Below are 18,399 nucleotides of genomic sequence, written 5' to 3' on the forward strand. Positions count from 1 at the left end.
GCAAGCAGCTCTAATGACTCTTCGTGATGCGGTGCGCACGTCAGTGGTACCCCCATGGTGAGACATTTAGCCTGGCGCCCCCAATCATAGGTGCATTCGTTGAAGCTGCCGTAAGCCGCAGACGTGCTGGAATCTCTTAATCTGCCGCGCCGCCGTTCCCTTTCCAGACTCGATACGATGACAAGCGACCAGGCCGCGCGCCCGCCTTCATTACCCCATCATCGCGCGTTTGATTTGTTGACAAAGACTGAAATTCCTAAGTCTCACGCCTCGGTCGTCGCTCTTATTCTGCGTGGCTCTCTCCTTGTCTGGGACATTCCCCACGCCATCCACTTACGTGTGCTCCAGAATCCTCCATCTCAAGAAATCCGAAATAGAAAATCTAGCGTCCGTCCGCCAATTTTGTTAGTGTCTGGAACTAGGAGTCCCAAAAGCCTCCGTGCCGTCAACCGGTCAACGGAAACAGGCAGTCGGCAGAGAGGTTCGAGAAATTGTTTTGATGTTCAACAGAGGATTGCGTTTGTGCTTGTACCTGTTGGACACACTCTCATTTACATCAGATTGGTGCGACTCGGTTCAAATTGCCTTGTGTAAGTAGGATTCATCATTGAATTTGATGCTGGCTGCGCCGGTTAACAACATCGTATCACTTTGAAATGTTACGCCGAATACGAGATAGTCAAGATTCAAATATGCACTAGGAAGGCAGTTGCCGAAGTGCTGTGGGCCGTTCGTAAATCACTCACTCTCTTGTTTGCGTCATAGAGAACATGAGTACGGAAGAGATAACTTCCGTTATCAAATAGCGCTAGCAATTTAGTGAATAGCAACGTTCGCTCAATTCTCAAATAGATGGTATGGGATCTCCAGTCGCTTTTTCCAATAACCAGATTCATTGCTAGATGTAGATAGGAAGCGCTACCCAGGACTAGGAAATGATCGCAAGTCTTTATCATTAAATACCTTACGAATATTATTCATCGTGTAATGCTTAAGGGTGTGGCTCAAAGGTAACGAAACATGCCGCAGTCCACAAGTACGACCGTTGTAGCAAGTGCGACTTTCATTTGGTGTCCGATGTCATACATCCGGGCAAATGATGTTGTTGCCGCGTAACTGTCCTTTTCGATTCTCTTTTTGCGGCGACATCGATGAGTTCGAAAATGGACTCAAGCATGCCCTTGCTCCGCTCACGACACCAGTGCAGGGTGAAAAGATGAGCTTCCGTCAAAGTGCCGACAAAGGGTTTGATCAGGTTGTAGCTTGCGGCTGATAGAACGGTAGTCTTTAGTTCATGTCAGCCATAATCCAAACATATGCCGAAACGATTGGGAGCAATAGATGCTCTATGGTTATATGTGCTCACACCATGCCGCAAGCTTTTTCTTTGACAGGACTAGTGATGAACGCAACAGGGTCGACCGTTTTGTCACTACAGTTGCTAGGCAACTCATTCGAAGAAAGCCTAAATGGAGGCTGGACAAAAGAAGCCTGATATAGCTGGGGAAAAACTCCAAACACAGTTTGATGGACTGATCTCGAGACCGCCGAAAGAACTGAAGTTTGATGGACTCTTAGCCCTAACGCTTGTCTTCGTCATCGACGCGCTAGATGAACGTTACACCGGGAACATTGAATCCCCTGAACAGGATAGAAGCCGGATGCTCCTCAAGGAGCTTACCAAATTAGCAGCCATTACCGAAGTGAGAGTCCGAGTCTTCCTCACCAGTCGGCCAGAGGTTCCGATCCGGTTTGGGTTCCGGGAAGATGTATATGAGGGCTTGCATCAAGACGTGGCGCTTCACGAAATACCATGCTCCGTTATCTATCACGATATTAGAGTCTTTATAAAGACTCAGCTTGAAGAGATACAATATTCTACCGGATTTTACGGGACTGGCCAGGAGAAAGTATCGTCAAACATCTTAACGACACTTCTACTCCTCTCTTCATTTACGCTGCATCTATCTACAAAAGTCAGCCTGAACTTGATCAAGATATTTGCTTTTCCCCTGATGGCAAATTCATGTGCACAAAGTACTCCGATTTGGTTCGAATCATCGATATTGATCTTTAGCCCTTAATCTTCAAATTCAGCAAGCCGATGCTTGCACTTCTAATGCGCGCGCTCAGGAACGCTGAATCCTCACCTGATCGTTCAGAATTTGCGATAACTCTAGCCGAGGGAACGTGAGCGTTTGGGATAGCGAAAACATGGGCGGGCCCCTTTCTGCTCCCTCAAGGGTTCCACCCCTTATCGTTGAGGCGCAGTTGGAACACGATCACACCGATCTTACATTGGATTGGAGCAAAGACAGTGAGATCTTGGCGATTGGACTTTCAAATGAGCTTGCTATATACGGAATGCAAGGCACTCAGAGAGTCAATCACTGTCGAAGATCGATGAATACCCATACAGTGAATTGGATGAAGAGCCAATTCAGACATCCAAATGGTTGCCCTTTTCTCTTTGTGGCTCGTACATCGGCACGAATGACGGCCGGATGAACACGTGGCGATTTCAGTAGTGGCACTTTCCTTCCCTTACGCTTCAAATGAGTGAGGCTCTGGAAGAATTTCCAGATGTTAGCGCTGCCCTTGGCAGCTCCTCACCGAACGCAACTCACTTAGCCCTGCTGAATGACGAACCGAAACTGAGATCATCGACCTGACATCCAGCGCTACGACTTGGGAATTAAAGCTTGACCGGACCGACCGATTAAGGGGCATCACGTACAACTCCACCGCAGGTCTGATAGTTATTGGATTTGTGGAAACTTACGACACGCAGAGCGGTTATGTGTTGCGGTTGAATGCAGAGATTGGAGATCGGCTTTCCATATTGCAGATGCCGGGCCCTGACCGCTACGTGGTCTCATCCCAGATGGCTTTTATTTGTTACAGCCAAGTGATCACCATCCCCTGTGAAAGTTTTGAGCAACGGTAAAACATCAAAATCCATACACACAACAGACCACGAAGACAACTCCGGCCAGCTTGGCCTATGCAATGTCTTTAGCAGCATACAAGGACGCAGACGAGATGCGAAAAACTGGATTATGAAGCGTGGTCGAAGGATGATTCTTCTACCGAAACATTGCGAGGAATATATATTATGGCGACCAATTAGTGGAATTGGCACCCTCATCGGTTCTTTGGGTACCTGAGACAAAAGGTGCCCTTTTTCATCCACATAGCCTGCGAAGATTCTACCGGCGAGGGCCACACATCTGCGCTCCCTGCCACGTAGTTCAGTCTAGCAGGTTCCAGCCCACTAAAATCGTAAAAGAGATGGCAGGAACCGTTTATATATGCTTGGTATCAAGTCGTAGTTTACATCGTCGTGCCTTGCCTCATTTTGTGCCCTCGTGGTTTTCGTTGTGACTCAACTCAGCTTCACACCGCTCTCTGTATGTCTTGTCGGCGATCTAGAAGGTCTGGAGGATAACCTTTAGCTTGTGACTCGAGAATGATCGACATCTCCTTAGCCATCCTCGAGACCGAGGACCCGGTTGCCATAATCCGCGACGCTTCTTTATACAAACGAGGCACGCTGCGGCCGCCGTGTAGGAGACCGACCCCAGCAATGTGAGGTCTTTTATGATTTCTGACCTCCAACCAGCCATTTAAAAGATCTATGTCAACGACTTGGTCGAGTCGGATGATCTCCGTATTGGATGTTCCGGTGCTGGCCCCACTTCCGGCGGAATTAGGATCTTGTTGCTCGAAAATATCTGCGTACACCACCATGTAGAGCACGCAGATCAAGACGCTAAGGATGTCGAGTACTGTTGCCACTCTCATAGTGCGAAAGTGTTGAAGAACCTGCGCTGCGTAGTACAAGCAGTGCCTTGCTCTGCTGACATTCTGCGGTATGATGTTCAGCAGTTCGGACCGGGCTTTGCTGTGACCTGCATCTGTCGTCTGCCATTTGCCGTAGGGGTTGAGTAGCCGCAACGGTGTGACTGAGCAAATGGAAAGGACTCGGGAGAGCAAGGCAAAGTCATTCGAGTTGGTGCCGGCGTCCGTTTCGCGCAACATCTGAGAGCATCCTGCCTGGGACAAAGCATCGAAGGCTTTCTGGGAGAGCATCGTCCCCATTCCTAGAGCTAGACCGGGTTGACTAGCAGTACTGCCGACAGAGCCGAGCCCCATAGCTCGAAGCAGATCGCTCTCGGCAGCTTGCTGCACGATGGCCGAGAGCAGTATTGTAGACTTAGCCGGCTGCTCTAGACTCGCCGGCACTACATCGCCGAGACCAACGCGTGCAAGTAGAGCACAAATACTTAATGAAGGCTGCGGTGGCGGGAGAACGTGCCACTGCTCTTGACTCGATGACCAGTACGCATCAGCTGTGGGCACCGGAGTTTGTAGCTCAGCAATTGAGAGCAGAGGAGGAAGCATGAAGAATGTCGCCTGGAGACACTCCGACGCTTTTTGTGTGTAAGTTTCGTAGCACGAGGGTGGGTCAGCGAAGGTGACTTACTCCAAGTGAAGTGTATGATCCTTCGTTTGGCTTCGGCTTGTATCCACTGGGACCATGCGTGGTTCGCGTCCTCAGCGGATGTATGCGTGTGCATCAAAGTGCCCTCTCGAGACAGCAGTTGGCGACAAAGGGTGACGAGGATATTCCGGTAGAATTGCACCTCGATGACAATGCTCCGCTCACCTGAGAGCCACTGGCTTTGATGGAACAACAATAGAGATTGCGCACAGGTCAAAACGTCATTGCTCGATAGCTCTTGAATCTGCAATTTATTGAATTGTCACATTAGTACCATGCCATGAGAAAAGCTCCAATGATGGGCCTTACATCTCTTTTCAGCATGTGCTGGGCAATTAGCTGCAGTAGCAAAACATGATCGTGATGGTGGTGCGCTAGGGAGTACCGACTGCCAAGACACAACACACTGAGTACCAGCTGCCACGTCTCGGGTGACGCCTGAAATGTCGGTTTATGTAACAAAGGCATTCGCGGATGAAAGTGCTCAAAATACAATTGCATGTATGCATCAAGGTGTCGCAAAGATGGGAAGTTGGCGTCAAGCCCTTGGGCTTCGTGCTGTGGCAGTCGGGCTTTGATGGCTTGGAGCATGTATGCTCGCGTTTCTGCTGTCATGGGAGGTACATGAGGAATGTACTCAGCGATCAAGATGTCTTCCTCCTCCGCTGTCAGGTTGCCTGGCTCAGTAATGACCTCAACGGCCTCCACACCTACTCTTGGTGTTGCTTTTGCACCGAAGCTATTCTGCACGCTCTGGTCATCCACAGGTTCAACGACGGTAGCCAAAGCAGTGTCTCCGAAGCAAAAGTCTGTTGATGTCCCAACTCCGAGAGAAGTAGCCGGTGAGAAAGGAAACAGAAATTGGGCAGGGGTCAAGAGGGCGTCCCATAGGAGGTCTGGCTCGAGCGGAGGTTGGTCCGAGACGCAAGATTGCGAAGTAATAGGCTGCAAGTTCTGACAAGGCGGAGTAGGGGCAGGGGATACGTCGCCATCGGCTACAGGCTGCGCAACGAGGATAGTCTCGTCATCGCCAGAACTTGGTTGGTATGAGCAGCGACGACCTTTGTTTGTGCAGTTGGTACAAGGTGCTGGCCTGCAACCATCGCAGCGTTGTTTAGCTTTGGCGCAGGCTTCGCACGCACGACGTTGGTCTCGTGAGAGATGACCGTCGTTGTTTTGCGTCCATTCAACGAGGACTGCAGTACCATGTGTGCGGACATGCCGTTTCAACGTGTCTCTTTTTCCCGAAAGTCAGTCACAGACGTTACAGGAGAAGAACCGGACACAGCCTATCCAAGACACGGAGGATACACACCTTCGAGAGAAGGCCCTCTTACAGATACTGCATGCGTGAGAACGACGGCCGGAGTGGCGGTCCAGATGTCGACTTAGATGCTCGCGCCGACGGAAGGTCTGCCCGCATTCGGGACACAGCAGTGATGCGGAGGCGGAGGAGGAAGACGGGGAGGATGAGGGGCCGTTGCCGTCACCGACACCGTCGGCAGCGCCATCGTTATCGGCATTGCTACCTAGATTGGCAACTGCGGAGGTATGCGATCGCATATTGAACAATTCATCGAGGTGTGAAATCTTGGTATGTCTGCGGAGCATGATGGGGAATGTTGGGGTTCCGAGATACCGCGGCGGCGGCGGGGGTGGGGGATCCCGAAATATGTGGGGAATGGCGGCGGGGCCGTGGGGGTGGAGGGATGCCGATGAGAAACTCCCGTCTTGCACTCTACCAACCGCCACCGCAACTCGCGAATGTCACAGAGGGCGGGACTCAGTTCGCCTACTCAATCAAGCTTAGTCCCGTTCACATTAGTAGATGGAACTGCCTCAAGCATGTCAAGAAGTCGTTAAAGCTGAGACGTTATGATAGGCGTTGCATTGCAAACTGCTCTGACGCCCCGATCTGACTTCTTTGTGTTACTTTTATTTTGCAATGTTCAGAAAAGCATGTACGATGTACCCAGTTGCAGTGCAGTCACCTTGGAACCCGTCTCCTTCTCGATCGCTTGCGTAGCTGGGCTTACATCCACCGTCCACGGCTTGATCGGCGCCTCATCGTGCAAACACCAGATCACCTTCTTTGGCTCTCCTAGAAGCTTCGATACTTGCACCGCGAACTGCGCCGCAGATCCATCAAACGGTCTTCCATTCAAGTTCGCCCGTCCAGCAATCGCTTGAATGAGCACGTCTGGCTGTGGTTGCACCGTCTTCAGTATTCCATCGTACCCGCCCAGATGTCCGTTCCACAGCAGTGTCTTGCCCTCCCCGAACAGGAAGTTGTACATGAGCTGCCCTCCGTCAAAGTGAGACATGCATTCCCTCGCTGGGCCGTTGACGTAGTCTACGAAAGAGCGCATGCCCGAGTCCATAGCATCGCGAGGCATGTGGTCGCCGATCTTGAGGAGGCCGTATTTCATACCGAATGTGATATCCAGTGTGCAAGCGTACTGGCTTGCTCCTCCAATATACTCCTTGCCTGTATCCATGATTGCAGGCACATCGGCATGCGAGCCACCAGGCATGAGACAGTGCAGTGAAGGCCAGACATGGACGGAGGCCGCGGCCAATCTAGCATCCGGAGCTGGAGGAGCGCCTGGTGGCCCAGGAGCGATGTCAACTTCACCACGTGCTGCAGCTTGACGGCACTTGAAAGGAAAAAGAGGGATGCGCTCGCCACCAGATACTGGGATCAACTGGTCCTCGGGCACTCCAGCTGACCGAAGGACGTTAATGGCTTCGCCATTAGCAATAACATGTGCTCCGGTTTTGATTGCGATCCTATCGGCTCCGGGAAGACTAAAGGACACCTAGTGAGTCGGCTTTGCGGAAAAATAGTAGTGACTGTAATGCGAATTAGTGTGACACTCACTGGTCAAAATGTGCGTGGGAGATGAAGACGTAATCCGCTTCATCCACATCGTCGATAGCCAACACTTTGGGCAGAACATCTGGACGCTCCAGCCATGTGTCCAAGAAGATGATGAGACCGTTGACTTTCACGCGAAACGTCGTAGCACCTGGGTAATTAATGAGCCTCACGAATCTCGGCAGTAATTAAGAGACACTGAATGTGGCGGCAGCTTACCGAACCACTCGATTGTGGCATCCATGCTTAAGCTTTTGCCTGTCAACGCCGTGAAGTGGAGAAGAAAGCAAGCTGTAGTTCAGATTGACGTCTGGATTGAATCTGAGTTATGCACCTAATATAGCCAGGTTGGAGCCACAGACCCTCTGATGGCCAAGCCCGGGGACCCCCGCAACTCCGCACCGCGAGGCGAACTTATTCTACAATCCAGGCTTTGCAGAAACTATCGGATCCCATCCAGCGCCGCCCTCGTAACTACCTAGGCAACTTTCAGGATCCTGTCGACAAGCCGTGTCCAGCCTTCGTCTCTGGCTTGTGCTCGCTCCTAGGATGTCCATCACACAGAGGAGTCGGTAAAGCAAATCCATTGTCACGCTGCCTTCATAATATCCTTTTCGATTATCAGCACATTGGCTCAGTCTATAGACACAGATCTCCAACATGCACTACTTCTCATGCGATACATAGTCTACCTTCACTTCGGCTTTCAAACCAATAGTCTCTAAGGCAGAAATAAGCCATCCCATCGCGGTCATAGCCATTCCGACGAAGGTAATCATCATCTTACCCGATAACGTCGTCAAATCTAGCGAAGTTACGGTCTCACTGGCCTCCACCATCTTAAACGCGCGAGTGTACATCTCTGCGTCGAATGTGCGCGCTAAAGCGGCGAGTTCCCCATCCGACGGCACGTCCTGCTCAAATGTTGCTTGGTGGAAAAGTTCGACAAGATTGGCGGCATCAGTCAGCGCCTGGTTTGCACCCATGCCTCGGCCAGGCGTCATGGGGTGCACGGCGTCGCCGAGGAGAACCACTCGCGAATTTTTGTCAATACCGTTTCGCCAATCCGTCTTCGGCTTGACGGAGCTGGTCACAAGGCCCGTCCGGACAGCCTCAGTCGCTGATCGCATGATGAGTTCTAAAGGTTTGCCATAGCCAAGGTCGTTTTGGAAGTAATCTATGAGGTGAGGAATGATCTTCTCAGGATTCGAGCCGGCCTTCGCTATCAGCTCGTCTCCCCGGGCCCTCGGTATACCGACCGACCAGAACAAGGTGTATGACTCTGTGCCGCTGGTACTTGGGGCCTTCTGGGGGTCATAGACGGATGCAAATCCAGCAACATCTTTGCCGCCCAAGAACATTACCGAGCCAGATTCGACGAGCGACTCGGGCAGCTCATCTCGTACAGATCGTGAAATTATGCCGCGAGACTGGATCAAAGTCATGCTGTCTAGCTTGATCTTGTTGTTAAGACCAACCTGTCGGTTGACCTGGCTGTTGCTGCCGTCTGATGCGATAAGAATGTCGGCCTCCTGTGAAACCTGACTATCGAAGTGTAGCTGCACGCCGCATCGCTCACCGGGCATCAGCTCAAAGCGTGCGAAGGTGTGGTCGAAGTGAACCCGCCCTTGAACTAGTAATGGCTGTAGAAGAGCACCACGCAGTCTTTTCCTAGGTATGGCTCGACTCTTGGGATACAACTTGAGATCGCCGAGGCGAAGACGAACTGCGAAAGTATCGGGATCAACAATGGTAGGCGCTTCCGCCTGATCACCGGCCCAAACCTCGCGGATCAATGACCAGAGCTCAAGGTCGGAGACTGTCTTCAGAGCGTTAAGGCCATTGGCGCTGATGCGGAGCTGATACCCGCCACGCTCTGAGTTGAATGCAATCGTGTCGCGTTCGAAGACCTGGACATCGAATCTCCCAGCTGGATCTTTCAGCAAGCCGTTGGCGACGGCAAGTCCAGAGATTCCTGCGCCAATGATGGCGACTCGAATTTTGTGATGCTTGCCCTCGTGAGGAAGAAACTTAGACGAAGCCATGGTGGGTTAAAGTGAATGAAAGACTTATATGTGTAACAACCAACCGCGGTAGTCTGAATGATGAGAAACTTTTCTTCCCATATGGGAAGCCATGAGGTCTGTTTTGAAATAATTATCGCCTGTGCCAGGAGGTCCGTATTGTGACCTTGTCGAATTGCTCTAGAGGGACGGCACAACACCACATCGGAGTACCCCACAATGCGGAGGCGTCCGTATGAAGCAAGGAACCTTGGACGGCGTCATGTTCTTTTCCCCACCGTAAAAGCACCCACCCGCCGGACGTGGGCTTGTTGTGTGCCGCCAACATCATCCAATGTATTCGACGTCTTGAGAAATACAACAGCCATGTCAACAATCAGCATTTCAGGAATAGCCGTACCCCGCCTATGCTTCGGAGTGGGAACCCTCATGAAGTGGGCACCTGGCCACACTCATCCACTTCCTACAGACAGCAGCGTCGAAATTCAACAAGCGATTGACGCGGGGTTCCGTCACTTCAACACTGGCGATATCTACACCAATAATGACAGCTTTGCCGAAGTCCTCCGCCGCAGCAATCTCAAACGCTCCGAGATCTTCCTATCCCTTAAGATCAATACCTACGCATCCCTAGGATGTCGAGGCCGCGATCACATGATCCAGGCCGTAAAGCAGGAGATTGAGCGGTTTGGGACACTAGAAGGCTATGTCGACATCCTGCAGCTGCACTTCCCGCCCCGCGGTTATGATGGTAACATGACCAATCGCGATGCATGGCGTGTGCTGGAAGATCTTAAGGATCAGGGAGTTGCTCGCATTATTGGTGTATCGAATTGGTATGTCGTCAATAACACAACGACGGGGCGTAACCCGATCAAAGCTCACAAGCGCGATTTTGTAGGACCTTGCCCGATTACTACGACATCTTCAGCGCCAGCGACCTCAAACACCCTCCACAGCTCAATGAATACGAGTTTAATCCGTTCTTGTTGTCTGATCCCAAGGTCCGGCAACTCCGCGAGTTCGAGGTCAAGCACAACATTGTCCCAATGAGTATTAACGCCGTTAACTAAGTTTCTGGGAAATAAATCTCCCAAGCTAACAGTCGCGCAGACTATGGCCTTTTGACAGCCGTCAGCGGTCGCTTGCCCACTGAAGACAGCACAGCACTGTTGCAGAAGTTGGAAGAGCAGTCAAAGCAAACGAGGCTGTCCACAGCTGAGCTGCTGCTCAGCTGGGCATACTACCGGCTTGGCGGCATTGTCGTGACATCTACATCGAAGGCAGACCGCGCTAAAAAGACCTTCGCGCTCCTTTCGGCCAAGCAAGCGCCTGTTAACGGTCAGATCTACGAGGAGATTGAGAAGGCGGCAACGCTGGATGGTCCTGAAGGTAAGGTATTCTATGGCCATCCTCACATGGAGAAAGCTCGCCAGCAAAATATGAATGCTCAGAAATAGGATCCATAGCAAGTAGCAATTACCATTATCTATATCTATCAACTAAAGAGGGCAGCTAGGAATCACCAGCCGACATACTCATTGAACCCCAAGTGAGCCTCCAAAACATGGGCTTTCACAGGCAGAGTTCGTTGAATATGCCTCTTGTACTATTTTAATGTATACTGTAGAAGTCTCACGACATGGCTTCAACCCCGCGTTTATACTCTCTTCTACAAGAGATTTCAACTACCCCACCGCCACTTATGTGAGTTTCGGCACCCCACCACATCCTGCAACGTCACTAGTGTTTCCCCACGCCCTCATCCCCCAAGAGCCATACGTTATAAGCTTTGTCTACATTACGAATTTCCAAACAAAGCATCTCCAGGCGAAAACTGTCATGTCTCTTCTTGTGCTCTTTGGTTCTCTCACGCTCCTTGCCATCAGCTGGCTGCTCAGCCACATCCTTGCATGTCTTTCACTCCCTGGAGCGTACGGGCCTGCCCTTGCCAGATGGACTGATGCATGGTACATCTGGAAAATATGGCAGGGCAAGTATGAGGCGTACGACATCGAAGCACATGAGAATGGCTGTAAGTGACTACTATTCCTTGGCTCTAATCACTTCCTGGACCATTGCTGATGACCACCAAAGCCAGGAAAATCGTTCGCATCGGGCCTCGCATGTACAGCATTGATGACCCGGCCATGGCTCGCGTAATCTATGGCATCTCATCTCCCTTGCCAAAAAGCGGATGGTACGATGCCTGGGGAGACCCTCGCATCCCGAATCACAATCTCTTCAGCGCGCGCGATCGCGCCGTGCATGGCCTCATGCGCCGCAAAGTCGCCAGCATGTACTCCATGTCGACAATCAAGTCCTACGAGCCCTATGTTGACAGCTGTGTTGCGCTTCTTCTGAAGCGTTTCGACGAGTTCGCCGAGAGCGGAGAGACGTTTGACTTGCAGCAGTGGATGCAGTGCTATGCATTTGATGTGATTGGTGAGATCACGGTGAGTTTGGTGGTCCGCTCATTTGCCCGATTGCATCAATTTTCTGACTCTTATACCAGTTCGGCAGACGAGTAGGTTTCTTGGAATCTGGCGGGCAAGATATCGACGGCATCATGCGAGGTCTAGAAGACGCCAATGCGTTCTCGACACTCTCAGGCGTCAACGCCGTCTTGTTGCCCATACTTCTCGTTCTTTATGGTAACCCTGTTCGTGGTATCGCAAGTTTTGCGCGAAAGCTCCAATCCGAGAGCGATGATATTGACATCAAGGAAAAGCATGGCGGAGAGACCTTCCTGACAAAAGCTCAACGACTGCAGAAGGAAGACCCGGAGGAATACGAAAGATTTCGTGTTCAAACGCTTACTTTGACAGGAAACGTTGCAGCTGGAAGTGACACCACGAGCATTTCTCTAACCAGTGCGATGTACCATATTCTCACCACAAATGGTGTCGCAAAGAGCATGTACGAAGAGCTCTATTCTCAAGGCTTCTGCTCTAGCCTCGATGAACACATCACTTTTGACCAAGCCCAGCAACTTCCGTACCTCCAGATGGCCATCAAAGAAGCCCTGCGACTCCATCCAGCCGTCGGCTTGCCCATGTGGCGCGAGGTCGTAGGGTCCAGTCTGGACGTCGATGGAACCCATTTTCCGCCTGGGGTAACTCTTTAAAGCCTTATTCAACATGGCACAGCCGCATAAAATTGTTCTAACTACTTTGAACAGACACTCATCGGTATCAATCCCTGGGTAGCGCACCGGAACGCAAAAGTCTTTGGCACAGACGCCGCAGACTTCATGCCAGAACGGTGGGATCCCCAACACGCCTCCTCGGAGACGTTAGCGGTCATGGAGCAGTACTACCTGCCTTTCGGAGCGGGCGCGAGGAGCTGTATAGGGAAGCATATATCAAGCCTGGAGATGGTGAAGTTGATCCCAGAGCTAGTCAGGCGGTATGAGTTTGAGTGTCTCAGTGGGGAATTGAGGACTGTTAATAGGTGGTTTGTAAAGCCACAGAAAGTACTCTTTAGTGTCAGGCGGAGAGGACTTAGATCTTGAAATTGAACAGCAGAGGATTTATGTTTAGCCTTATAGGTAAGAGGAAGTTAAAGTCCCTGATCATTTGCGCGGCAACCTTGGTGCAATGGTACATGTAAGGTCTCCATGGCCGGGAACTCGTGGCTTACAACAACGCAGTGGTTCATCGCTGCCGAACAATCTCCTCATCTGACTTGCATAGCACCTTAGGAAGGGCTCGGAGACTACTATAGGGAGTCTCTCTGTCGCGGTGGCATTCCTGACCGTGCTTTGGGATGTGTTGATGGGATGGGCATGCTGTAAGCGTTGTGTGCTCCTCATGTGGGTGTTGTTTGCGAGCCTTCTCTGACGACAAGTCTTCCATAGGACCTGGGATGCGCGAGGACGTCAGCGCGATGGTGGATAAGTATGGTACCTGGAATGACTATTGGGAAAACAAGAAGCCAAAGCTCCGCAACATTACTATTCCGATGTATGCCGCTGCCAGCTTCTCAACTGGGCTATATATCGAGGGATCAGTCAGAGCATTCCAGCTCTCTCGATCATCTGAAGAATTGTACTTTTTCCGTCTGGAATGAGGCGTATTGCCATCTACTCAAATTGTTGAGACACTCACAAAAGGTTGCGCTGGACTGCAACTCAAGAATGGCACGACATGTACCAGCAAGAGGATCTCGATGACTTGCAGCGATTCTTCGACAAGTACATGCTGGATAAAAACAATGGCTGGGAGACTACGCCCAGGATCCGACACTAGCTGCTGGGTTACAACCGTTCAAGCGTAGTCAATCAGCCTGCTGCTCAATTTCCGCCAGCGAAGTTCAGGTACGAAACCTTGTTCCTTGATGCGACGAATAGATCTCTAGGGCACCGAGCACCCTCGTCTAAGAGCGTGGTCGAGTATCAAGCGGATCCGCCTTCTTCTCTTATGGGGTGCTTGCAGCCCCAGACCTCGGCCGCTAGTCTCACAGATCAAGGCCAGGGCCAGGACCCGGACCAGGACCAGGGTCTCGAGTCTTTCCCCCTCGGCCAGATCCCCATGTGGTTCAGAAGGGTGTCAAAGCATCGTGATCTGGGGTATTTGTGCGGGGTGAAGCGAACGAAGCGGAGCTATTCCTAGCGACAAGATCGAACTTCAATGCTTGCGTCGAATCTCAAAGTGGCAATATGGTTCGTGATCATAACACGCCGAATAGCTTGGGAGAATCATGATTTTGGGTGCTGAACGAAACTGCATCGGTGGTCCTAGTTTCTGTGGATCTTGCAGAATTTGCTAAATCGCGGCATCTAGAGTCGGCAGTCATGAATCTCCACCAATTCCGACTTTCGGAACCACTTAGACTTGAAGTTGCCGGTGGAGGCTTTAGTATGCACTCTCTGTATTATGATCTAACCTCATGACTTCGTGACAACAGCTTCTCGTTTCTCGGTCTATTCGACGACAACACAGTTGGCTTCTTCACGAGTGCCATTCAAGAGCCCGCAAAATGCCATTTCTAAACCCTCAGCCCAAGATCATCATCGCCGGTGCAGGTATTGGTGGCCTCACGGCAGCACTGTCCCTCCACGCCGCTGGGTTCACAGACATCCACATCTTCGAAGCAGCGTCACAACTCACAACTCTTGGCGTCGGGATCAATGTGCAACCCTCCGCCATTCTCATTCTCCGTAATCTCGGACTCCTGGAAGCTTTCGAGAAGACCGGCGTCAAGACGCAAGAACTGAACTTTTACAACCGTCACGGCCATGCCATTCTCAGCGAGCCACGAGGTCTCAAGGCAGGCTATGCAGTGCCGCAATTCAGCATTCATCGCGGCGAATGCCAAATGCTGCTTTTGAGTGCCGTCAAAGAGCGTTTGGGCGAAGGGGCGGTCAATCTCAATCACGCTCTGACAGGGTTCTCACAGGATGAGAAGAGCATCAAGGCAGAGTTTTCGCAACGGCGAGATGGTGCGCCAGCAGGACAGTCTAGCGTCACTGGTCATATTCTGATAGCCGCTGACGGAATCAATTCGACCGCGAGAAAGGTTCTCTACCCCAACGAAGGCCCGCCACGATTCTCGGGCCGCATGCTTTGGCGCGGCTGTATCGAGCGTGAGCCGTATCTCACAGGAGCATCAATGGTTTGGGCTGGTCACGCCGATCAAAAGTTCATCGCCTATCCCATTAGCCAGCGTTCCGCAGATAAGGGCAAGAGCCTCGTGAACTGGATCGCCGAACTCAGGATAAGAGACAAGGATGATGAGGATCTCACGCCGCCAAAGACGGACTGGACAAAGGCAGTCGACAAGTCTGTGTTTGAGGGGCCGTTTCAAGGTTGGCGGTGCGGCGGGCTCGAGATGAAGGATCTCATCGACGCAACCGAGAAGGTTTTTGAGTTCCCTATGAGCGATCGGGACCCTGTTGAGCGTTGGAGCTTCGGCCGCCTGACTTTGCTTGGTGATGCTGCGCACGCAATGTACCCGATTGGCTCCAACGGCGCATCGCAGGCTATTATTGACGCGGAGACTCTTGCGAAGCAACTTGTTGAGAACCAAGACGATGTGGTGGCGGCGCTGAAGGCGTATGAGTCGGAGCGGCTGCCAGCCACGTCCAAGATTATCATGGCAAACCGTGGAAATGGACCGGATCACGTCTTGCAAATATGCGAGGAAAGAGCACCCGATGGTTTCGAGAATGTCTACGATGTTGTCCCGAAGAACGAACTAGAAGACATTGGTCGGGTCTACAAGAAGGTGGCTGGGTTTGAAATGGAAAGTGTGAATAAGAAAGCACAGGAAACAGAGGGCATTAGTGAGAAACTAGGATTAAAGAGCCCAGCTGAGTGGATTTAGGCCTCAGAGCTAATCAAGCGTTGATGTTTGGCACCTCCTAAAGAAATCTCAGTTGACGTTGACAGGAATGACAGCGAGTTAAGAAAAGCGAAGATATTACTGGCCGCTCTAGAGACCCATTCCAAAGCTATCTGAGGTGCATTGCAATTCAAAACCCTTCTTGGAGTCATGCGGGCTTCTATTCGGTGCCGTTTGAGACGACGAGTACTAGTAGTCAGGAACATGCAGTAAATAGTTCTGGGGAGAAGCGGACCGGGGGCAAGTTGCCAGAGCCTGAACATGACTTGTCAATGTCTCTGGTTCCCGGCGTACATCAACGACCGTTTAAGGTATGATGGCGCAAGTCCAGACTCCCGCACCTGAAGTCAACGTGATGCTGCGGAGTGTCTTAGACCATGGTTGAGGTGTGCAGGCGCCACGGTATCATTAGTTTTGGTCTAGTCTCTCCCTGCGCGGCAGCTGCATCCAATCCCCTCTCGTTACCCAGGACATTCACAATCCATAGCATCTTGGCCGTTGTCACTGCAGTCCGAGCTACAGGTAAGGAGTCCGGCAGTCAAGTGACTTTGAACCCCGGCTTGTGCCACCATTTGGCCTGCGCACATCCTGTCGCGGCATTTCAAGCGGCCAAGTTTGATTCATTTGCCCTGAACAGGCCACTAAGTGGTGCATGAACGCATACCGCGGAAGGCTTACCTGTTTCTTCTAAAGTTCTATCCTTCAGTTGTCCTCTGTTCAAAGGTGACGTACCTCAAATGCACTGCACCTACGACATGCATGATCTCTATCTCGGTACAGCATCACATCAGTGCTTCAGAAATACGCAAGAGGACTCTCCAAACTCTGTTCGCTGAAGCTTGGACAGAAAAGAAGTCAAGATAGAGTAGAGAGTGGGATTTAACCTTCAAACTTTCTGCCCAGGCTTGAAACCACAAGGCGCTCGATGTCACATGTATAAACATTCAATCCGAGTCGAAAGTGTTCAAAAGGTGTTTTGGCTCAACTGAAGGGATGTGTACAAAGGATCAAGCTAACTACCGGAATCTCTTTCCCGGGAGACATAGTCACCACCTATAATTCACTGGTCAAGAGAAAGCCATAGATGAATTTGGGATCTATCATCTGCAACATTTTGCTTTTTCCCCTGCCTCCCTTTTGAAGAGGATCACGCCAGTGACGGAATGGTCCAAGCTTGGGAGGTTGGCTCCTTCTAGTGGCCCGTGACTGAATGTCTTTCTTTTCCGCTCCCGCCGTCTTTCCGAAATCCGACCATCTTCTTGGTGTTTCATCTTTTCAATGCCCATGACTTTACCACGGCTACTACCTCGCTGTCAGAATGGCGTCGTGAAAGGACACCATGGATAATACGTTGCCGTCGTCAACCATACGAGCAATTGCGTCCTTGGTCGTCCTCTTTGTTCTCGCGACGACCTTTCTCGCTCTCAGGATTTACGCGAGAGTCTCGGCGTTGAGAAGTTGGCGGCTGGGGACGGACGACTATCTCATACTTTCGGCGTGGGTGAGTACGGATCTTTGCGTAATCAATCCCGCGATTCTCTTCTGTTCTTCTAATGCCATGTCTAGGTTCTGTTCACATGCATGATATATCTTCGGGTCGCGCTTCTAAGTGCGTCCACGTTTGCGGGGATACTGAACGTCCCCAAGTACAGCAAGATCAGTAAGGCAGCCGGGGTAATGTCAAACATAGCGTGGGCGCTAAGCAAGACATCGTTCGCCTTCACGCTCATGCGTTTGATGACGGGGAGGCTTCGATGGATGCTGTGGTTCATCATCTTCTCCATGAACCTCTTCATCGCGCTGTGGCTCCCATTATTTCTGAACCCATGCGGCCCTGGCGGACCGGAGCCATGCTGGCCACGGGAAATGTCTGTTCCGTTTGGGATATTTGTCAATGGTGATTACACTCATGTTGTCTTTGTCATATGGTTCTTTCCAGGATCGAGGTGGCTGACTTTCCTCTCTTAAGCATATTCGGCCTTCTTGGACATTTTTCTTTCCTTGTTACCATGGAAAATTATATGGCCTCTTCATCTTAGCACTCACGAACGGATTGGCATTTGTGTAGCTATGAGCATGGGTATCTTGTAAGTTTCGGTTCCGCATTTGGTGCATCAATTCTATGTCTTGGATTTTGTCGATTAATGTTGTCTGCAGCGCTGGAGCTACTGGGATAGTCAAGGTTTTATATCTATTCGGACCACAGTCACGCAGTATATTCGATTCCGGAAGTATATGTAAGTCTTGACATGTCCGGTTATGAGCCCTCAAGAATGAACTTGGAGGTCATATCAAACTAAACCTTTTCTTCCCCTAGATACATTAAGCACCCTCTTCATCTGGGAAAGCGCTGAGATCTCAGCCACAATCATGGCAACATCAATACCTATGTTGCGAAAACTCGCCGTCAACATCTCAACCAGATACTCTTCTCGGGGAAGTAGCGAAAACACCATGCTGTCCGTTTTCCAGCGCCAGTTACGTATAGCTGGCCTCAGTAATGATGCTGAGAACCAACACGCTGACCAACCAACCAATTTTACTGGCGCTTCCTCTACGAACTATTCACGGGCTTGAGGAACGCATTCTTAAGTACGATTATGACATAACACAACAAGCACAGGCTACCCTAGTTCGATGTTTAAACT

General features: G+C 51.0%; 4 protein-coding genes across 4 annotated transcripts; 3 read left to right on the forward strand and 1 right to left on the reverse strand.

Annotated features, from left to right (window-relative positions):
• Positions 1-3,396: 3,396 nt before the first annotated feature.
• Positions 3,397-9,427, reverse strand: CCOS01_11168 (uncharacterized protein; the record flags this gene model as incomplete). The annotated part of the gene is made up of 8 exons (XM_060459321.1): positions 3,397-4,352; positions 4,487-4,748; positions 5,129-5,565; positions 5,842-6,261; positions 6,477-7,312; positions 7,386-7,509; positions 7,602-7,673; positions 8,170-9,427. 8 exons carry the CDS (start codon positions 9,425-9,427, stop codon positions 3,397-3,399), a joined length of 4,365 nt encoding a protein of 1,454 aa, XP_060310053.1.
• Positions 9,428-9,772: 345 nt separating this feature from the next.
• CCOS01_11169 (uncharacterized protein) lies at positions 9,773-12,920 on the forward strand (the record flags this gene model as incomplete). The annotated part of the gene is made up of 7 exons (XM_060459322.1): positions 9,773-10,242; positions 10,308-10,459; positions 10,538-10,798; positions 10,992-11,441; positions 11,504-11,862; positions 11,922-12,521; positions 12,588-12,920. 7 exons carry the CDS (start codon positions 9,773-9,775, stop codon positions 12,918-12,920), a joined length of 2,625 nt encoding a protein of 874 aa, XP_060310054.1.
• Positions 12,921-14,386: 1,466 nt separating this feature from the next.
• Positions 14,387-15,733, forward strand: CCOS01_11170 (monooxygenase; the record flags this gene model as incomplete). Its single annotated transcript, XM_060459323.1, has 1 exon — positions 14,387-15,733. The coding sequence occupies one exon, from the start codon at positions 14,387-14,389 to the stop codon at positions 15,731-15,733; it is 1,347 nt and encodes a 448-aa protein (XP_060310055.1).
• Positions 15,734-17,090: 1,357 nt separating this feature from the next.
• On the forward strand, positions 17,091-18,328 carry CCOS01_11171 (uncharacterized protein; the record flags this gene model as incomplete). The annotated part of the gene is made up of 5 exons (XM_060459324.1): positions 17,091-17,252; positions 17,318-17,648; positions 17,721-17,838; positions 17,909-17,988; positions 18,069-18,328. 5 exons carry the CDS (start codon positions 17,091-17,093, stop codon positions 18,326-18,328), a joined length of 951 nt encoding a protein of 316 aa, XP_060310056.1.
• Positions 18,329-18,399: the final 71 nt, after the last annotated feature.

Source organism: Colletotrichum costaricense, assembly GCF_030867565.1.
Source record: "Colletotrichum costaricense strain IMI 309622 chromosome Unknown Scaffold_12.1, whole genome shotgun sequence".
NCBI classification, from domain to species: Eukaryota; Fungi; Ascomycota; class Sordariomycetes; order Glomerellales; family Glomerellaceae; genus Colletotrichum; species Colletotrichum costaricense.